The sequence below is a fragment of the Panthera onca genome, chromosome A2 (assembly GCF_046562875.1).
Source record: "Panthera onca isolate mPanOnc1 chromosome A2, mPanOnc1 haplotype 2, whole genome shotgun sequence".
Lineage (NCBI taxonomy): Eukaryota > Metazoa > Chordata > Mammalia > Carnivora > Felidae > Panthera > Panthera onca.
Genome location: NC_138340.1, coordinates 65,508,172 through 65,526,855, shown reverse-complemented (window position 1 = coordinate 65,526,855; position 18,684 = coordinate 65,508,172). Strand labels below are relative to the sequence as shown.

The window sequence follows — 18,684 nt, the reverse complement described above, 5'->3', positions numbered from 1 at the left end:
ACAGGGACCCCCTTGTGCCCACACTCGCACAGCTGGTGGCAGTGGTGACGGGCACGGCTTCAGGCCGTGGGCCCTCAGTTCCAAGCTTTGTCCCCCCGTCTGTATGGGGGGCGAGGAAGCAACACTTGTCATCGTCAAGCGTCCAGGTTTCCCTCACAGGGCTCTTTAGAGGGGGCGTTCGTGCCCAGGAATCGGGTGAGACCCAGGGTAGCAGGTGTGCTGGGGACTGTCCGTGCTGAGGGGTGGCTGGCACGGGCGTGCCTGTTCCCACAGGATTTTTCTCCACCACATGTGATTTTTCACCACCACACTGGTGCAGAGCCCGGACTCAGAGGAGGGACTTGACCTACTGGCTCATGCCAGGTGGCCAGGGCATGGGCCTCGTGAGCTGCAAACCCTTGTGAGCCGGGCCAAGCCGCCGTACACGCCTCTGACTCAGATGTCAGGCTGGGAACTGGACGTCCCGCACGGGGGCTGGCTGATGTCTCCCCGGGGCTCTTGGATTTCGGGGATTGAGGGGTTCGGCAGGGCAGAGCCCACATGGCCCCACAGGCCCTGAGCTCCAGGCTGCCCACCTGCCCACCTGCCCAGGCAGAGGATGGCCCAGCTGGTACAGTGTAGGGAAGCCTCATGAGGAAACACGCGGGCGGCGGGGACTCGAGGGGTGGGAAGCCTGAACCTTCCCTTCTGAGGGTGTCCACAACCTCCCGGCCGAGGTTCAGCTCGCTTGGGTGCTGGGTGGACCTTGGCCTGTGACAGGCGGCCCCCACGGCCTGGCCTCGGGGTCTGTGACCACCTGGCCTCTAGAGATGCCCATGTTATCTGGAGGCGCCAGATTGCTGCCAGCGGTCCCGTACAAGACACAGGATGGAGAGCTGGTGCTCTTGGCTCTTTGCCTCCCCACGGACAGAAGAGAAACCCACCTGGAACTCCCCGTTTCTTGGGCACCCACGAGTTCCTTCTGCGGGAGTTTTGTGCCGACTGCAGGGACAGAGGGATCCTCGTGCCTCCGAGACCACCCTCAGGTTCACTAACCCTCCGGGAAAACTCACAGAATCCTCTGCAAGCATCTCATGGCCACGGTTTATTGCAGGCAGGAGGGGTGTGGGGCACAGTGTGGGGGGCGCCCAAACCCTTGTCCTCTCCCGTGAGGTCTGGGTGGCTGGCTTCCCCAGGTATGATGACTGTACACATAGAGTGAGACCCCCCCCTCCACCAAGGAAGCTGGCCCAGCCCGCACCAATGGAGTTTTCTTGGGGCTCAGTCACTTGCTGCCCACCTGGTCGACCCTCAGTCTCCAGCTCCTGCTGGAGGTCCAGCTAACACCTGCCGTCACTCGTTCCTGCAGAAGTCAGAACTCATATGGCCCAAGGCCCCCATCATCAGTCACATTGTCGCACCATCAGGGGACCAAAGACCCAGGTGGGAAAGGACTCCTATCAGGCAGGGCCCTCCACAGCTAGCGGTCACCTCTCTGGAGCCAAGAGCTCTTCTGGACTAAAGTTAAGTCCCTGCTGTGCACCTTCCCCTGGAGGACCCCTGTCCCTGCCCTTCCGAGGACCCCGTCTTTCCCTCCCACTGCCCCCCTCTGGGTCTCTGATACATTCCGGAGTGGCAGAGTCCTGGGGGCTGGCATCATCCTGGCCCCTTCCTGAGGGCTTGGGCCGAACTTCCTCTCTGTCTGTCCTGGAGCTGACCCAGCTCACATTGGAGGGGTTGTGGTTTCTTTTTGCCTTCCTTTTTTTTTTTTTTTTTTTTTTTAATGTTTATTTGTTTTTGAGAGTGGGAGAAAGAGAAAGAGAGGCAGAGCGCGAGGGAAAGATCCCAAGCAGGCTCCTTGCTGTCAGCGCAGAGCCCATTGTGGGGCTCGAACCCCGTGAACCGTGAGATCATGACCTGAGCCAAAATCAAGAGTTGGACGCTTAACTGACTGAGTCACCCGGGCGCCCCATGACTTGCGGTTTCTACTCTTACCAAACGGTCCTCTCACGAGGGTGATGGAGAAGTGGAAGAAAAGAGAGCCCTTTCTCTTGCTGCTGGAACCTGGTCCCCACCTCCTACCCTCATGGCTCGTGTCCTTCCTGACTTGGCTGCCTGTTCAGGCCTTGGGGTCCTGCCCTGCCTCACCTCTTCCCTCGACGGTTCTGAACAGAGACACATGGGAGTCTCAAAGTCCCCCGAGGGGCCTCTAACAGAGAACGAAGTTTCCTGACCAGCGCAAACGGCCCCCTGGAGAGCACAGAGTCGATGTGAGATTTCATGTCTGTCCTATAAGAGCCTCTGAAGTTTCCACCTGCCCACAGCCTACGGAGCCACAGCAGTCGCACAATAAGCAACGGGAGCACTGTTGTGTTCCAGACTGGCTGAGCGGTGGTTTCCAAGCAGAAATCCCACATCGTCCTGAGGCTCTGTGCTCTCACTGGCTCCTGGCCACATCCACGTGGGGCCCTGTGGTGCCAGGGAGACGGCTCCACAAAGGGACCAGCCCACACGCCCTTCGCCTGTGAGACGTGCCTCCGGGTACACAGAGCTCACCCTCACCGTGACCCTCGGTGGCACTATCGCGTGTCCTTGGAGCGCATTTGGTCTGGATCCAACCGAGTGCTTTGATCCCTCCAATCCTGAAGCTCAGATGGAATCAAGGCTTTGAAACGCCTCTGAGAACTTGTGTCAGCAGAGCTCAGAGCCACCTGTCCCTCCTCACGGCATCGGGTGTGATTAGCGAGCATCACGCATGAGAAAGCGAGCCTTGTGCCTATCAGTCGGCACAGATGCATTTGGCAGGGGCTGACTGAGCCCCGCAGGTGGTGTCTTCACCCAATACAGGCAGGGCGCCTCCTCCCCACCAAGACGCCCCAACCTTTCGCGGTTACGTGTCTCGTGATGTGCTACGTGCCCAGCACCCACGGAGGGACTCATCACGATGATCACCCTTATTTCTCACGACCCCGAACTAGGTGTGGTAATAGGCAGTTACAGGCGGTATCTTGTCTCTCCCTGACGTTCCAGGTGTGATTTTTATACCCGTTTGCCTGGGAGGGGGCTGAGTTTGAAAGGACGTAAGGCCATAGAGCTGCTGGGTCGTTGGAGGCAGGGGTTGAACCCAGACAGTCCCAACTGAGGGAGCAAATTTAATCAGGATGCTATTCCACCTGTAAAGTCAGACGTGGTCCCTTCCGGCCAGGCTATTCTGGTGTGGTTGGAAAGCAGAAATCACATCCCAAAGGGGCCTGGGGTGGTTGCGGATGGCCTAAAATAAGCGAGTATGCTTTACGGGGGGATGGAATGGGGGGGAGGGAGGTCACTGGGGCCGCACACCCCGCTGATCCCCCAAGACTTTGTGGGGGAAGACTTTAGGACCGCTAATCCAGGAGAATGGGGAGCACATTCCCAGTGGGTGAAATGGCGGAAGACAGAGAAAGGCGGTGTGACTGCGAAACAGGCGCCCCAAGGGGTAGGGCGGGCTGAGCCCTTAGACCATGAGCATCCACCTTCAAGTCAAGCAGGGCGGGGGATCCCATTTTCCTTCCTTCAAGTCCACACATTCACTGAGCACCTTGTCTGTGCTCTGCCACAGTCTGGGGTCAGCCACCTTCAGTTTCGTTGCCTTCAGACTCAAGGAGCCAGTTAGGGTCCACCATCGGGCCAGCAAATGCTGTTGATAGACCGTATGCAGCAAGTTATCAGGCCCCCGTGAGGAGGGCATCCATCGGGAACTCACAGGTCACCTCTGGATTTCAGGTAACAAGGAGGACATGTGGCTGCACATTGACGCTGCCTACGCAGGCAGCTCCTTCATCTGCCCTGAGTTCCGGCATCTTCTGAATGGAGTCGAGGTAGGTCGTGCTCTTTATCTTTAAGAAGATCACTGTTGAAAAGTGCTCTGCTGTCAGTGACATGTTCTCGCGAGGAGGTGACGTTCCATTTCTCATTGCTGGGGTTCATTGCAGCAGACGGCATCCAAACACATTCCGAGATCGTCAGAAATTAGACGTCCTTATGATGGCGGTTGAGAATCTTCCCAGTCCTATGGCCGGTCTTCTCAAAATACACCGGACGTTTACAGCCATTTTTCAGTCTGCATGGGTCCTGGGCAAGGGTCTCATGACAGGATAAATGTTAGCACTGTGGGGAAACATTTAGGAAGGAAATAAGATCTTAATGCATTTCAGATCAAGAAGTAATGTACAAGGGCACCTGGGTGGCTCAGTCGGTGAAGTGTCTGACTTCGGCTCAGGTCACGATCTCACGGTTTGTGGGTTTGAGCCCCGTGTCGGGCTCTGCGCTGACAGCTCAGAGCCTGGAGCCTGCTTCAGGTTCCGTGTCTCCCTCTCTCTTTCTTTCCCTCTGCCCCTCCCCTGCTTTCTCTCTCTCTCTCTCTGAAAAATAAACATTTAAACAAATTTAACAAAAAGAAGTAATTTATAAGGCCAACCTACAACCCTATTTGATCTGGTTCAATATGATAGTCTATTCTGACCATGCAGTGGGCAAGGTGTTCACTTATTGAACAAGCAGCCACAGGTGCACTCAAATATCTTCTACTGCTTCTGGAAGTTGTAAAATGTGGCTTGTGATGCCCCTCAAAATACCTGCCGCTTCTGAGAACTAGTAAGCAAAACTATCAGCCAGTGCTCTGCTGCAGAGAGCCATGTGGCACAGACTAGAGGCGAGAACACGACGTGATGGTCGTGCTCTGATGTGTGATTTCAGACTCAAGGAGGATTTCGCTGTTGGCGGAGGCTCAGGGGCCGCAACGTTCCTCTCGGCCAGGAACTCAGTTGTAGCTGCAGGAAAGGGTCCAGAGAGAGCGACTTTGCAGGGAGTCCGGGGGAAGGAGACAGTGAGTCACTGGGGCCTCAGCGTTGGCTCTGTGCTCGGGGTCACGGGTTTCGCGAGCCCCGGGGCCACACGCGGTGCAGGGATTACGGGCACGGCCTTTGCCATTAAGTGACTGTTTGAATCCCAGCTTTACCCTACGACTAGCTGTGTCCCTGCGGGCACGTTAGTACCCTCCCTCCACCTCACAAAGTGGGTTTTGGTAGTGATCCCTCCTCCGAGGGGGTGTTGTAAGGATCAGGAGTTAATCATATTGAAAGGGCTTAAAAAGCAGCGTCTGGCACACGGCAAGGGCTGTGCGTGAGTTGGATTCTGTGATTTCGCCATGGCTGAGCAGACCGTCCCTCCAAACCTCTCTCCGCTCTCGGGCCACGCTGCCCATTCATTTGCTGATTACTCATGTGGATTCTCATGGGGCCATAATACCAGAAAAAGGGGTGTCAGGTATAGAATACCAGTGTTCCCCTCTTAGAAAAGAGTACCGCCTTATTACCAACGAATGAAATAGCATTCTGGTTCCTACCTCCTTCACGTCACATTCATTTATGTACTTTCTCACTCGGTATTTGCTTATTGATCGCTGAATACGGGCCAGTCCTCAGATCCGTCCTGGGGAGGGAGGGGCACGTGGGGCTTCCAAAGGCCCCGATAAATATTGGGGAGGGGGGTTGTGGCCTATGAGGAGTTCTGGTAACCATGCTGACGGCCAGCCCTCTGGGGTTCGCTGCCCGTAGCCGTTTTTGTGGGTGTTTGGGGCTGGGAAACGACAGACAGACCTCTTTACCAACTGCACACCTCGCATCACAGAGACGGTACACATCACTGGCAGGGGAGGGCGTCTGTCCCTGCAGCCTCGGGGGACAGAAGGCAAAGCCATCTTCGGGGATGTGTGTGCCTGTACCCAAGGCCTTGTCTTTCTACATATCAGGTTTAGGATTGCACAATCTTTTCCCTGTGAACCCAGGACTTGGGTCTTTGGCTTTCTTGGGGGGGTGCTTGTCGGGGGGGACTAACTGTCAGGCCACCGCGGAGCTGGGCACTCTAGCAAGATCCTATCTGCCAGCGGCAGACGGGATTTCATGCCCGACGCTGAGTCATTTCCGTGTCTCCTGCATTGTTCTCTTCTGGCGAGGGCCTTCCTGCTCGGCTGGTCAGATAAGGGGCCTGCAATATCCTGCGAGGCCCCAGCCCCGAGATAACATCCCGTCGCTCTGCCAACAGGAGGAGCACACAGCGGTCCGGTAATGAAAGACGATCAAACAGACCAGCCCCTCCGGGAGGGAACTAATACAATTCTCGGCAAACAAAGCCCATCTTTCACGTGTTGTCTCCTTTTATCAACAAATGAAACCCGTTGTCCTTTCCCGTGTCTTGCTCCAAGTCACTTTGATTGAAACCTGGAAGGAAATGAATGTCCTCCCCGCCGCCCCGAGTGGGGGTTGACGTGCGAGGCGGCCGTCAGCCGAGCGGACGTCTCCGGGGTGGCGCGGCACCCCCCTGGCCCCTGGTGCCCTCGCTGCCTCCCTGGAACCAAACAGAGAAGAGGCCGGAGGCGGGGAGAGATTTCAGCCGCCTGCCAGACTGGGACCTTTATCTCTGCCGCTGCCTTTAACTCTGCTTCCGCTGGGGATTTATGCGTGTGGCTGCATCCCTGGGCCTCCAGCTGGGCCCAGGGTCTGTGCATCAGCCTGACGATAAACCTGGGCACGCCTTTGGAAGGATGTGAGAACTCCCCACTTACGATAGCTCCATGGAAACACAGAGCGCCCTCCTCAGCCAGTCTCGGTTGTTGAGATCTTATTTTCTGCTTGGAAATGCCGCAGCACCTAAAATTGATGAACTCGGTTATTGCCTTTAAAAATAAAGACGAAGAGGGGCGCCTGGGGGGCTCAGTCAGTTAAGCGTCCGACTTCGGCTCAGGTCATGATCTTGCGGTTCGTGCATTTGAGCCCCGCGTCGGGCTCTGTGCTGACAGCTCGGAGCCTGGAGCCTGCTTCGGATTCTGTCTCTCCCTCCCTCCCTGCCCCTGCCCCACTCATGACTGTCTCTCTCTGTAGCTCATAAATAAATGTTAAAATTTTTTTTTACATTTAAATTTATTTTTGAGAAACAGAGTGAGACAAAGCGTGAGTGGGGGAGGGGCAGAGAGAGAAGGAGACACAGAATCCAAAGCAGTCCAGACTATCAGCACAGAGCCCGACGCGGGGCTCGAACCCACAAACTATGAGATCATGACCTGAGCCGAAGTTGGACGCTCAACCGACTGAGCCACCCAAGTGCCCCCCAGTTTTGTTTTTTTTTTAAAGATGAAGATGTTTAGGTACACAGGAAGAGTAGTTGGTAATTACGTTGGTGTTGGTGAAAGAACCAACCAGTGAAATAAAAATTGGGGTGATCCCGATTACCACTGGTTAGGCATGAAGTTTTCACCCTCCCAAAGCTCATGATGATATGCATATACCAAGAACTTTGCCAGTTCGTGATGTTGAGGAAGCTGCTGGCAGGAAGTGTTTCATAGGCCAGATCGGTACGATGTCCTGACATAGTACATGCGAATTAGTATTCCACTTATTCCAAATAATCTCGTAGTTTGAAAGGTAGATACATTTCGTTCATTCACTCATTCATTCATTCACTCACTCATTTATATTTGAGAGAGAGAGAAAGAGGGAGACAGAGAGAGGGCACAGGCTCCTGTGCATGCACACGCACACAAGAGCGGGGAGAGGGGTTGAGAGAGAGGGAGAGAGAGAATCCCAAGCAGGTTCCACACTCAGTGTGGAGCCCAATGTGGGGCTCGATCCCACGACCCCAAGATCATGACCTGAGCTGAAATCAAGAGTCAGGTGCTCAACTGACTGAGCCCCCCAGGCGCCCTGGTAGATACATTTTATATGACTCCAGACTACATACGTTGGAAAGCGTGCGACATAAAATATCGATAATGTCTCATTTTATGAGGAAAAGTCCAACTGTGAGTTTTCCCGATTAAAAATTGGAGCTTTGCATTTCAGGGCAGGAGATCCCCCAGAATGTGATCTGGGTCCCGTTGCTGCTGGGGACGGGTGTCCTCCCAGGGCACAGCAACTCTCCGCATCCTTTTTTGGGGTTGCGCTCAGATTATCTTTTGGGAGTCAGCATATTTTGAACGATCCAAGGTCCTCAAAGTGCTTCCCTCATTTCAGATGTGATGGCCCTACCCCAAGTTTAGGATTAGCAGTAAATGAAAGTGCGTGTTCATACGAAGGTTCTCGATTGTCTCATTCCAGCCCCTTACTTATTTCTCGTAGAGTTATTGCACCAAGGGCCCCCGGCCAGATGTGGAAACACTGAGGCCAGAGTCTGGGGCTTTTAGTCCAAAGCTCTTTCTGTCCTAAAAAGAATGAGATCCTTCATATCACCCTTCATGCAAACACTTTCTGGATTTCTTCTGGGTTCCTGGCACCACGCCTCAAGGAGTGCCAGCAGTCCTGACGGCCTCCATGCCCCAGGGCCTCATGCCTCGCTCCGGTTTCCGTGGGGTGACCCTGTGCAGGCAACTCCAGCTGGACTCAGTGAGCACCGCCCCCTCCTCTGAGCAGTGAACCCAAGTCATGGTCCCCAACGCTCACTCTCATGTTGCATTCTGATGACGGCTCTCCGGTCGGACCTTCCCAATTCACCAGGAGCTGTCAGAAGTCCGTAGCCGGCCCAGCACTAGGCTGGCTCACTGGCCGCCGATCAGCCAACAGTCACAGCACAGCATCCGACCTGGCGAGTTTACCCCATGCCAGGAGCTGGGCTGAGGAGTTCGTGGCTGTGATGCCATGATTTCTCCATAAAATAGACATTCCCATTCCCGTGCACACAGAGTGAGCCGTTGAGCTGGGATCAAACCCCCAAGTGTCTGGCTTCAAAGCTGCCCTCCTCACTTTGGGTATCAGCCCGCAGTCAGGTCCGTAGCAGCTCGAGGGATCCCGAGTGTGATTTGTTATCCCCATTTAAACATGAATATGAAGACACGTGGGGAGGTCACGTGGTCGCCCCAGCGGGTTCCAGAGTCCAGACCCTCCCAGCTGTGAATTACTGTGCAGGGAGTCTTGTTGTACAACTAGACGTTAGTAACGGAAGTGGCTTCTTTTTGTTATTTCTCCTCGGCAGTTTGCAGACTCATTTAACTTCAATCCGCACAAATGGATGCTGGTGAATTTCGACTGCTCTGCCATGTGGTAAGTTTCCCCCACGGCTACATGTCAGTTACCCCATGCGCACCGCACTTTCCCCGAGTGTCCTTGTGGGAAAGAAGCCTGGCAGGTGAGGAGGATGCCATCGCTGGGCCATCTCACGTGTTACCTGCTCACTGCTTGCTTCCATGCTGAACCAGGGGCGGGATTCTTGCCCAACCTTACCTGACTGTGAACTGCTGATAAGAACATATTAGTGCGAGCCATTGGCACAAGGAGAGAAGGTTAATACAGCAAAATCTGTAGTCTGACCTACCTAGTGTTACCAAAAACAACGCAAGGACATTTCAGGACGTATTTCTAATTCGGTTGTTTCTGTGTCTTTCTTCGTAGATGGTTAATGAGTCTAAGGGCTTGAACACATTTGTTAAGGAAAAATAAAAGTAATCCCTTTTCCCATGAGATTCTCTGAAAATTCTTAATAGCGTGCCAGAATTATGTTGGTTCTATTTAGAGCAAGAAAAAGAATTCAGAAATGAAAGTGGGTGATATTCCATCATGTAGATGATTTTTAAAGAAATAGCGGTCACTGGGAGCAGTGTGGGAACACAGGGTAATGGTTCTGCTATGTTCATTGCACTAAGAAGGAGGTAAATCAACCTTTGGACTGGGGGGGGGTGGTTTGCATGTGCAAAATCATTCGGCATGTAATTGCATCAATGGGTTCTCACCTTGGAGGGGTGAAGAAAGCAGTTCTCATCTGACCCAACCGAAGTCTGTTCTCCCGGTTTACTGCGCGACCAGTGTGCCCCTTGACTAGTTTGTCTAAAGATTAAACCATATTTTCAGTGCTTTACTAAAAAATTGGTTCAAATCAATTCTTTTTTGTCTGCCTTGGACTGAAACTTTGATATGTGATTTTAAAGCCCACTGGTGGGCCCATTCTAGACGTGGCTTCGTCCGAAATACGAGTAAGGATCTTATAAGCTATAGCTGTTATGAACCTCAGTGTTCTTTCATGTTCTTGTGGCTGCGTTTGTCTATTTTAACTGGAATGCTAAAGAATGGTTCATACGGTGTGTCCAAAGTCCCTCTCTTTGAGCTTTAATTGGCACTGAAATGTAATTCTGCTCTGCTGGTGTGTTTGGTCAGATTGTGGCTCGTGGGCACAGAGCTGGCACAGAGCCAGTAGAGGGCCCTTTCGCCTTTATTTGGGGAGGGGTGGTGGCCCCTGTGTGAGCTGACACAGGAGCACACAGGGTCCTTAGCTGGCAGTGAGGCATCGGGCCAAGAAAGCTCACAAAAAGACCGGAGGGTTGTCGGGGGTAAAGTGATGGGGACCGCCAGGAGGTGGCGGCCAGAGGGCCTCACAGCATGCCCAGGTGTTTCACTGATGACCTGGGGAAAATAATATCAGAGACGGCTGTTTCCATGAGCGGCCCTCAACGCCCTTTCTATAACGTAAATCACTGGAGCTCCAGGGCATCCGGCCCCCTCATGCATGGGGCAACTGAGGCTACGAGGGACCAAAAGCATTTGGGGCCACGATCTGTGATCACACACTGAGAGGTGGTAGGGATGAATATAACAACATGGCGTCCTGCCCTTGGGTCCAAAGAGCCAGTGAGCCAGTTAAGGACGAGAGAGGACAGCTTTGTCAGCGGCGTGGTTGGGAAGGGCCCGAGCCCCTCATGGGGCGTAACCAGGCTGCCGGGGTCGCTCGGGAACAAGAACGTCTTGCCGGGTTGAGGCAGCAGCCCGCAAAGGGAAGGCTGACAGAGCGGACGTGATGTGGAGGAGAGACACGGGGCGCACAGGGTGAGGCCACATCACTGGGAGAAGGACAGAGGGTGAAGCTGATTGTCCGCTGAATAAAATCAAATATAAGATGTAAGGGCAACACCCAGTGTTTGAGGTTTTACCCCAGAGGAGGGCAGTCAGTTATCCCCGGGGCTGGAGGGGACACGGGAGAGGGTCATGAGTTGAGGCCACATGAACACATGGGTCCAATGTTAAATTGCAATAGAGAATGTGCTTTCCGTGTCCTGAGCCGCTGGGGTCCTGGACGGAATGGTTGTCGAGGATTTTGGGGTGATTTTGTGAGTGTGGGAAAATCGCTCCTACCCCAAACCGGGGGTGCAGCCCTTGATTTCATGAGCGTGTGGATTGGGTGACAGAGTTGGATGTGGAAGGATCTGCATTTCAAGACAAAAATAGCCCCTGCCCGCTGTTTGAGGCACTGTGCCAGGGACGCTGTGACAAACCACCGCGCGCCACAGAGACGTATTTCCTCCTCATTCTGGAGGCTGGAAACCAGAGATGGGGGCCCAGGCGGGCGGGTCTCTGCTGACGCCTCTCTACCTGGCATGCCGACGGCCGCCTTCTTCCTGTGTCGGCACTCAGTCTTTCCTCTGTGGGTCTGTGTCCTCTTCTTAAGGACACACTGGTCACGTTGGCTTAGGACCCAGGCACGTGACCTCATTTTAACCTCCTTGCCTTTGTCCCCATGCGGTCACATTCTGAAGTCCTGGGGGTCAGGGCTCCAGCAGGTGAATTGTGGGCTGGGGACACAATTCAGTCCGTGATGGTGCTCACAAGAAATTACTAGATAAAACCATAAGGCTAACATTTAGGAATTTAAACCAGGTCAGCTTATTTTAAACCATATACTTAATCATGCCACCCACTTCCTGATAGGTTTATTTGATTCTTATCAAACTTGATGTTTTCTTTTGATCTTGCTATACCCAACCACCTGCTTGCTCTCTCTCTCTCTCTCTCTCTCTTTTTACTACAAAGAAGTTGCTCTCTCCTTTTGGTGGGGACGATGTTTAGCATTGCCCTGCTTGCAGAAGGCCCTTCCCACAGATGTCCTACCCCCACCGGGGGCTGCACTGTGGTGGTGCTGAGGGACCAGGGTCCGAGTTGGGGCAGTGCCATCCAAACCAAGAATAACAAGGAGGAGGAGAGGTCTGATTGCATTGGAAAGCATTTGATTTTGAGCACCGTGGACCTCACACCAGAGGGCTGTTATCTCTGGGCTCTAGAGGTCTCAGCCGTGGGACAGAGTTTCCGGTAAATGAAATACAGCCAATGTGAAATGAGAAACTGAATAAAATCAAGTCCAGGCCAATGCAGCTTGAGGTCCAGCAGGCGAAGTGCTTGGGAAGAGAGAAGACAGAGGTTCAGAGAAGCTTGGGGACAACAGGGAGCTGGAAGGCCGAGGGGGAATGTGTGAGTGGGAGGCCTCCATGGACCCATTCATTCTCTGCCCAATTGTTGGACACAGAGAGCTCGGGGAAATTCTATTTGGTGACATGGCATTTGACAAAGGGCCACACGAGGTGACAGAATAAGCAGTGTGCGTACCTGGGCCGGGTGGGTGGTGAGGACCGGCAGTGCAAAGGCCTGGAGACAGATGCGTGCACCACAGTGAACTCAGGTGAATGCCACTGAAGATCATTCAGGTGGTCGACGTGGATTTAAATTTGTTTTGAGTCCGCTCTCCACGTGTAAAAGTTGGCATTTTTACAGAAAGAGGCAGCTTTTTAATGTGTCACTAATTAATGAGAGCCCTTACAGCACCATTGCTGGGGTTGCGCGCTCGGTCCTGTGGCCAGCGTGACCTTGTGCACAGGTGAGGCCAGGCTCCCGGAGCATGTGTACTTTAAAGATGATAGCTATACCACAGCTAAACTAATGTAGGAATTGTTCTTCCTGATTTTATGGATGAGGCAACCGGGATTCTGCTTACGGACACACAACTCTCCTCCATGCCATGGCCACAAATGTTTAAGAGAAGGAGAGAGAGAGAGAATCCCAAGCAGGCTCCGTGTCGTCAGCACAGAGCCTCACGCGGAGCTCAAACTTACGAACCGTGAGATCGTGACCTGAGCCGAAATCCAGAGTCCAACGGTTAACCAAATGAGCCACCCAGGCGCCCCGCGATGACGTGAGGTTTTAAAGATGAGTAAAGATCGTCAGATGCAGAATCACGAGTCTCACAGGATGCCAATTAAGAACACACACAGGAAAGCGAACACACATTTTACAAACACGCATCTAGATGACAGGCATTAGCATTGTTCCGGGTGGATATGGGGGAAACTGGAGAACGAGAGCTGTTCTTTGGGGCGGCTGAGGCAAAATCAGGCCCCGTTGTGTCTCCGTTCTTGTTCGGGCTGATCCCACTTTCCCTCTGACTACTGAAACTAGTCCTTGATTTTAGCCCAGGCATGGACAGCCCAAAGGCCAAACAGGAAGAGATGGACTGAAGCCACCCTCCCCTGTTTGTCTACCTGAGCTGTGGGTCCCCAGCACTCTCCCCCGCCCCTCTCCCTGCTCCAAGGTGGGTGGTCCCTCCCCAAGGTGGGTGGTCCCTTCCCAAGGTGGGTGGTCCCTCTCCAAGGTGGGTGGTCCCTCCCCAAGGTGGGTGGTCCCTCCCCAAGGTGGGTGGTCCCTTCCCAAGGTGGGTGGTCCCTCTCCAAGGTGGGTGGTCCCTCTCCAAGGTGGGTGGTCCCTTCCCAAGGTGGGTGGTCCCTCTCCAAGGTGGGTGGTCCCTCTCCAATGTGGGTGGTCCCTCTCCCAGGTGAGTGGTCCCTCGTGCTCATGGGCAGTGTGGTGATGGGCATTGGGCAGACAGTGAAGGCTGAGAGCCTACTCAGAGCCTTCTGCTCACTGTCCTGAACATCCATGGACTCAAATACCTATGTTTTGCTATTCTAAGAGGTTATTGCAATAAAATGAGGTGTCAACACAACAGAATACAGGTAGCAAGACGCTCGTTAAAAACCAGATTTCGGAAGGGGCAGGCATCTCTTTAGACCCCCTAAGAGCTGAAAGCAAACAAATCATCCTAAACTGGGAATTTTTTTATAGACATATTTAAATTTTTTGCTCATACGACAAGTAAGATATAAATGGATTTTTTTTTTTTTGATTGCTCGCACTGGCTGTTTTGTACTTCTTAAAATCAGAAGAGTCTCTTTTTTGTTTAATGAAATTTTGCCAGTGGTTAGTCTGTAATTTAAAGTAAATACATTGGTTATTTTCTCTAAATATTGAAATGGACAAGATAATTGGAGTTTCTAAAACCTGCACGTCATTATAAGCACAGTGAATACATTTCATAATGATTTCATTATTCTGTTCACAAGTTTTTTTATTGTTCATTTGGTGTTTTGAATCTTTTATATGTAAATATAAGCCGTTCTGCTCAGACCTTACTATCTCTTTAGCATCAGATTTTTCTCCAAAGAAAGCCTCAGATTCACCCAGGACATGTTTTAGTCTACCTTTTTTTTTTTTTAATTTTTTTTTTTAACATTTATTTTATTTTTGAGACAGAGAGAGACAGAGCATGAATGGGGGAGGGTCAGAGAGAGGGAGACACAGGATCTGAAACAGGCTCCAGGCTCTGAGCTGTCAGCACAGAGCCCGACGCGGGGCTTGAACTCACGAACTGCGAGATCGTGACCTGAGCCGAAGTCGGCCGCTTAACCGACTGAGCCACCCAGGCGCCCCTAGTCTACCTTTAAAAAGAGGCTTGATGTCTTTTTGCAAATAAAAATTAAGTTTTATCACAAATAGTTTCACAGCGTTTGCACGCTTCTGTTACACTGGGTTTCTTGGGAAGATGGTCAATCACTGTAGTTATGTAACACTTGATTCTAGAACTTGCTTTATAAGTGCTAATGCACAGTTTTCTACGTATCTTTTTGGTTTCTTTGCACTTTGGCGCCGTGCCACGTCTTGAAAGTTTTCTTGGTCACCGACTGGCAGCAGGACGTACCATGAGCCCTCATTCCATGAGCCCTCATTCCGTGAGCCTTATGCGGTATTGTAGGCTTAGAAAAAGACAATGTAGACTCCCAAACAACACAGGAGTCCTCTTCCCCCGTCCCCCAGGACCCTCCCTCAGGAATATGTCTGGTGGCAGGGGGACAGTTTCTGTCCCATGAGGCCCATTCAGCGGGAGGTGACATGGCCACCTTCACAGGCCGGTTCTGTGTGTGCCCGCGTGTGCGCGTGTGCGTGTGTGGGGGTGCAGGTGTGTGTGTGTGTGTGTGCTCACACACATCTCTCTGTTTAAATAGCCTTCCTTTTAAAAAAAAAATTAAAAACATATTTTTAATGTATATTTATTTTTGAAAGAAAGAGAAAGAGAGGTGGGGGAGGGGCAGAGAGAGGGGGAGACACAGGATCGGAAGCAGGCTCTGGGCTCTGAGCTGTCAGCACAGAGCCCGACGCGGGACTCAAACTCAAGAACTTCTGAGATCGCCACCTGAGCCGAAGTCAGACACTCAACCGACTGAGCCACCCAGGTGCCCTTCAAAATTTTTTTTAAGTGTTTACTTATTTTGGAGAGAGAAAGCACAGAGGAGGGACAGAAAGAGAGGGAGACAGAGTTACCTAGAGCTAAAGTGGGCTTTGTGCTGACAGCAAGAGAGCCTGATACAGGGCTTGAACTCACAAACTGTGAGATCGTGACCTGAGCTGAAACCAAAAGTTGGACGCTTAACTGACTGAGCCACTTGGGCACCCCAAACTTCCTTTTTTTTTTTCTTAAAGCAAGACGCTCTTATTTATTTATTTTTATTTTATTTCATTTTAGAGAGAGAGAGAGAGCGCATGATCGGGGAGAGGGGCAGAGGGAGAGAGAATCCCGAGCAGGCTCCACACTCAGCACAGAGCCTGAGGCAGGGCTGGATCTCAAAACCCTGGGATCATGACCTGAGCCATAATCAAGAGTCGGACGCTCAACCGACTGAGACACCCAGCCCTAAATAGCCTTCCTTTTGCAACACTGTCAAACGTCATGCCCAAAGTTGCCTACGAATGTCCGCATTCAATGGCCACATCAAGCATATGAATATGCTCCAGAATAAATAGAAAAATGCCCCAAATCTTACAGCTATTAAAGACAATTATATACAACTACTTTAATATAGCTATATTCGATATAGTTATTAAATTATTGTCAGAAGTTAAATTTTTCACACAACGGAAGCATCCAAATTCTCCTGAGAGCAAACTCTACCAAGCTGTGAAGGCATTTATCAGTCTGATCATAAATGTACCTCACAGAAAACAGTAAGGAGGACACACTCCCACTGTCATATCGTAAGTTAAGCCATCTTGGATTCCAAAACCAGATGAGAGGCTGAGGGAACAAAAAAAGGTATGGAGAAAGAAAAGAGAAAAGAAAAGAAAAGAAAAGAAAAAAAAGAAAAGAAAAGAAAAGAAAAGAAAAGAAAAGAAAAGAAAAGAAAGAAAAGAAAAGAAAGAAAAACAAAGTTTGTTTCACTCACAAATTCCAATATGAAAATTTTGAAGTCAAATATTAGCATGTAGTGATGTTTAAGGAAAATGAGATAGTATATCATGACCAAATGTGTTTATTCCAGCTACTCTGGGGTGGTTCACAGCTATTAGAAGGTTTTGAAATGTCATGTGCCATGTAAAGAGTCAAGGAGGGAAGAGTCATCATTGTATTAGATGCAGAAAAAGCATCAGGTGAAATTCTACATCCCCGCGAAACAGAAGTTTTAAGTAAAATAGGAACAGAAGGGAACTTTCTCAATCTGATGAGAGATATCTACCAAAAATATTACAGGAAACCTATTCTTTTTTTTAAAGTTTATTTATTTATTTTGAGAGACAGAGAGGCAGAAGAGAGAGAGAATCCCAAGCAGGTTCCACACTCAGAGCCCAATGTGGGGCTCGACCTCACAGACCGTGAGATCATGACTGGAGCCAAAATCAAGAGTCAGACGCTTAACCGACTGAGCCACCCAGGCGCCCCCTGATGTGATTTATCTTTGAGCAACTTATTAGAAACCATTTAGAAACGTGCACCATTTAGAAACGTGCAAAACAATACCATCGGTTATGAAGGAATTTGTGCAGAGAATTCTGTAGAACTCTCTGGGAGTGGCGGACCCACAGGCGGCCCCGTAGCCTCCTCCAAGGACGGCAAGGCGAGGGACCCACAGATTTAACAGTGCTCGGGTTTTGTGTCATACTCAGCGAGCTGTGGGTATTATTATTTACACTTTTTTGCATGGCTTTAACACCGCGCAAATGTTTTGATTAAAAACACACGGGCTCCGGGGTCATCGCTGGCCTCAGTGGGAAGGAGAATGTGATCTTCATTTACAAAGGACGGAGTTCTACCCCCTTCTCTCTCACTGTCCCTCTTTAAGGCTACGCACAGAGTGTTCTCCGGTACAGAGAGACCAAAGGGAGCTGTGCCAGGGCTCCCTCGTATACTGCCCAGAATGTACTAGAATTCCTAGATGCCCATGCATAAGGTCAGGTGCAATCCATTTTCTTGCACAGGTCAAAGGCCAAGCCAGCCCCCGACAGCTTATTATTGCTTACTGACATAGTCTGCCTTCTAACTCTTTGAAGAAATAACACTTCCATTGCTTTTCCTAAGTACATCTGGGCTCTTGGTCCTTCCTCGTTGTGGCTGAGTCACATCCCGACGTGCTATTTCATGCTTTCTGGTTTTCTCTCGCACGGACTCGTCCACACGGTATTTGCGTTCAAGCCCAAGCTACTGTCAGACGGACGTTTCTTCCCCGGTTTGCCCTAAGTATGGTCCATTTGCCATAAGATTGCTTTGAGATGGTGTCCATGCTGCCAGATGAGGCAGAGAGGCGATTATCATCAGGCTCAGACCTCAAACCCCAGCCCAGAGGAGAGTGGTGACCTGGGTTATCCGGGACCATCATTTGTACCGAATCTGAGGGTGGTTCGCGGTAGGAACGCCTCACCTCTGGCCCCTGTTCATCCCGCACACGCTGGTGATGCCTGCCAGTGGCCCGATGCCAAGCCTGGACCAACAGAGGGGACAAATGTTCCCCTGTTGGGTTTTGCTTCCTGACGCCAGTTCACCAGCTCTCTGGACACCAACTGGGCGTCCCGTAATGGGACTCCATTCTGACGCTAACCATCTGGAGTCCCCACAGACCCCACAGGTAGAGGGGCTCGGTCCCACAAGGTCCAAAGGTTCCCGCCCTTCTGTCCAGCTTGCTGTAAAGTTGGGGGTTCCCGCGAACCCCCTGCTCCTTCAGATTTGATAATTTGCTAACAGCTTCGAGCGCTCGGAAAGTTGCGCGACTTACATTTGCTGATCTGTCACAAAGGAAACGAGCGAGCAGCCAGAGGGAAGGGATGTGCAGGACAAGGTATGGGTGTGGGTAGAGGACACAGAGCCTCCCTGTCCTCCCCGGCTGCGGCTCCATCCTGGCACGTTGATGTATCACCAACCCCGTCCTTCACCACGTAGGTATGGTTGATTGCATCGTTGGTCATTGGTGGTTAACTCAGTCTCAAGTCCCTCCCTCTCCTGTGACCGCCCCCACCCCAGAGACTGGGGGTAGGGCTCAGAGTTCCAGCCTCAAATCTCCTTGGTTTCCCTGGCAACCGGCCCCCAGGGGGCCCTGAAGCTCCCCAGGGGGCAGGGGGAGGACAGTCACCTGTCTTCTCCTTGGCTTACCAAAGCCATTCTTCACCCTCCAAGAGATTCCAAGGGTTTTAAGAGTTGTGTGCCAGGAACCAGGGATGGAAAGCAAAGATTTATTTTTTATGATGCCGCCCCCTCAGGTGCTAGGGTCCTGTGGGTGTCGGGCACCCAGGTGAGGGATGTGCTGGCAGAGCGGGGTCCCAGGGAAGC

At 51.7% G+C, this 18,684-nt stretch overlaps 1 protein-coding gene and 1 long non-coding RNA gene across 3 annotated transcripts in view; both read left to right on the top strand.

Annotated features, from left to right (window-relative positions):
• Nucleotides 1-18,684, top strand: part of LOC145713013 (uncharacterized) — a 344,480-nt gene that overhangs the window by 52,644 nt on the left and 273,152 nt on the right. The window lies entirely within an intron of this gene.
• The window catches only part of DDC (dopa decarboxylase), an 84,286-nt gene that overhangs the window by 47,424 nt on the left and 18,178 nt on the right, over nt 1-18,684 (top strand). For both annotated transcript variants that reach the window (XM_078442609.2, XM_060632130.3), the window contains 2 exons: nt 3,742-3,836; nt 8,980-9,047. In XM_078442609.2, coding sequence (XP_078298735.1) covers nt 3,742-3,836; nt 8,980-9,047 — 163 coding nt within the window. The remainder of the gene's footprint in view (nt 1-3,741; nt 3,837-8,979; nt 9,048-18,684) is intronic.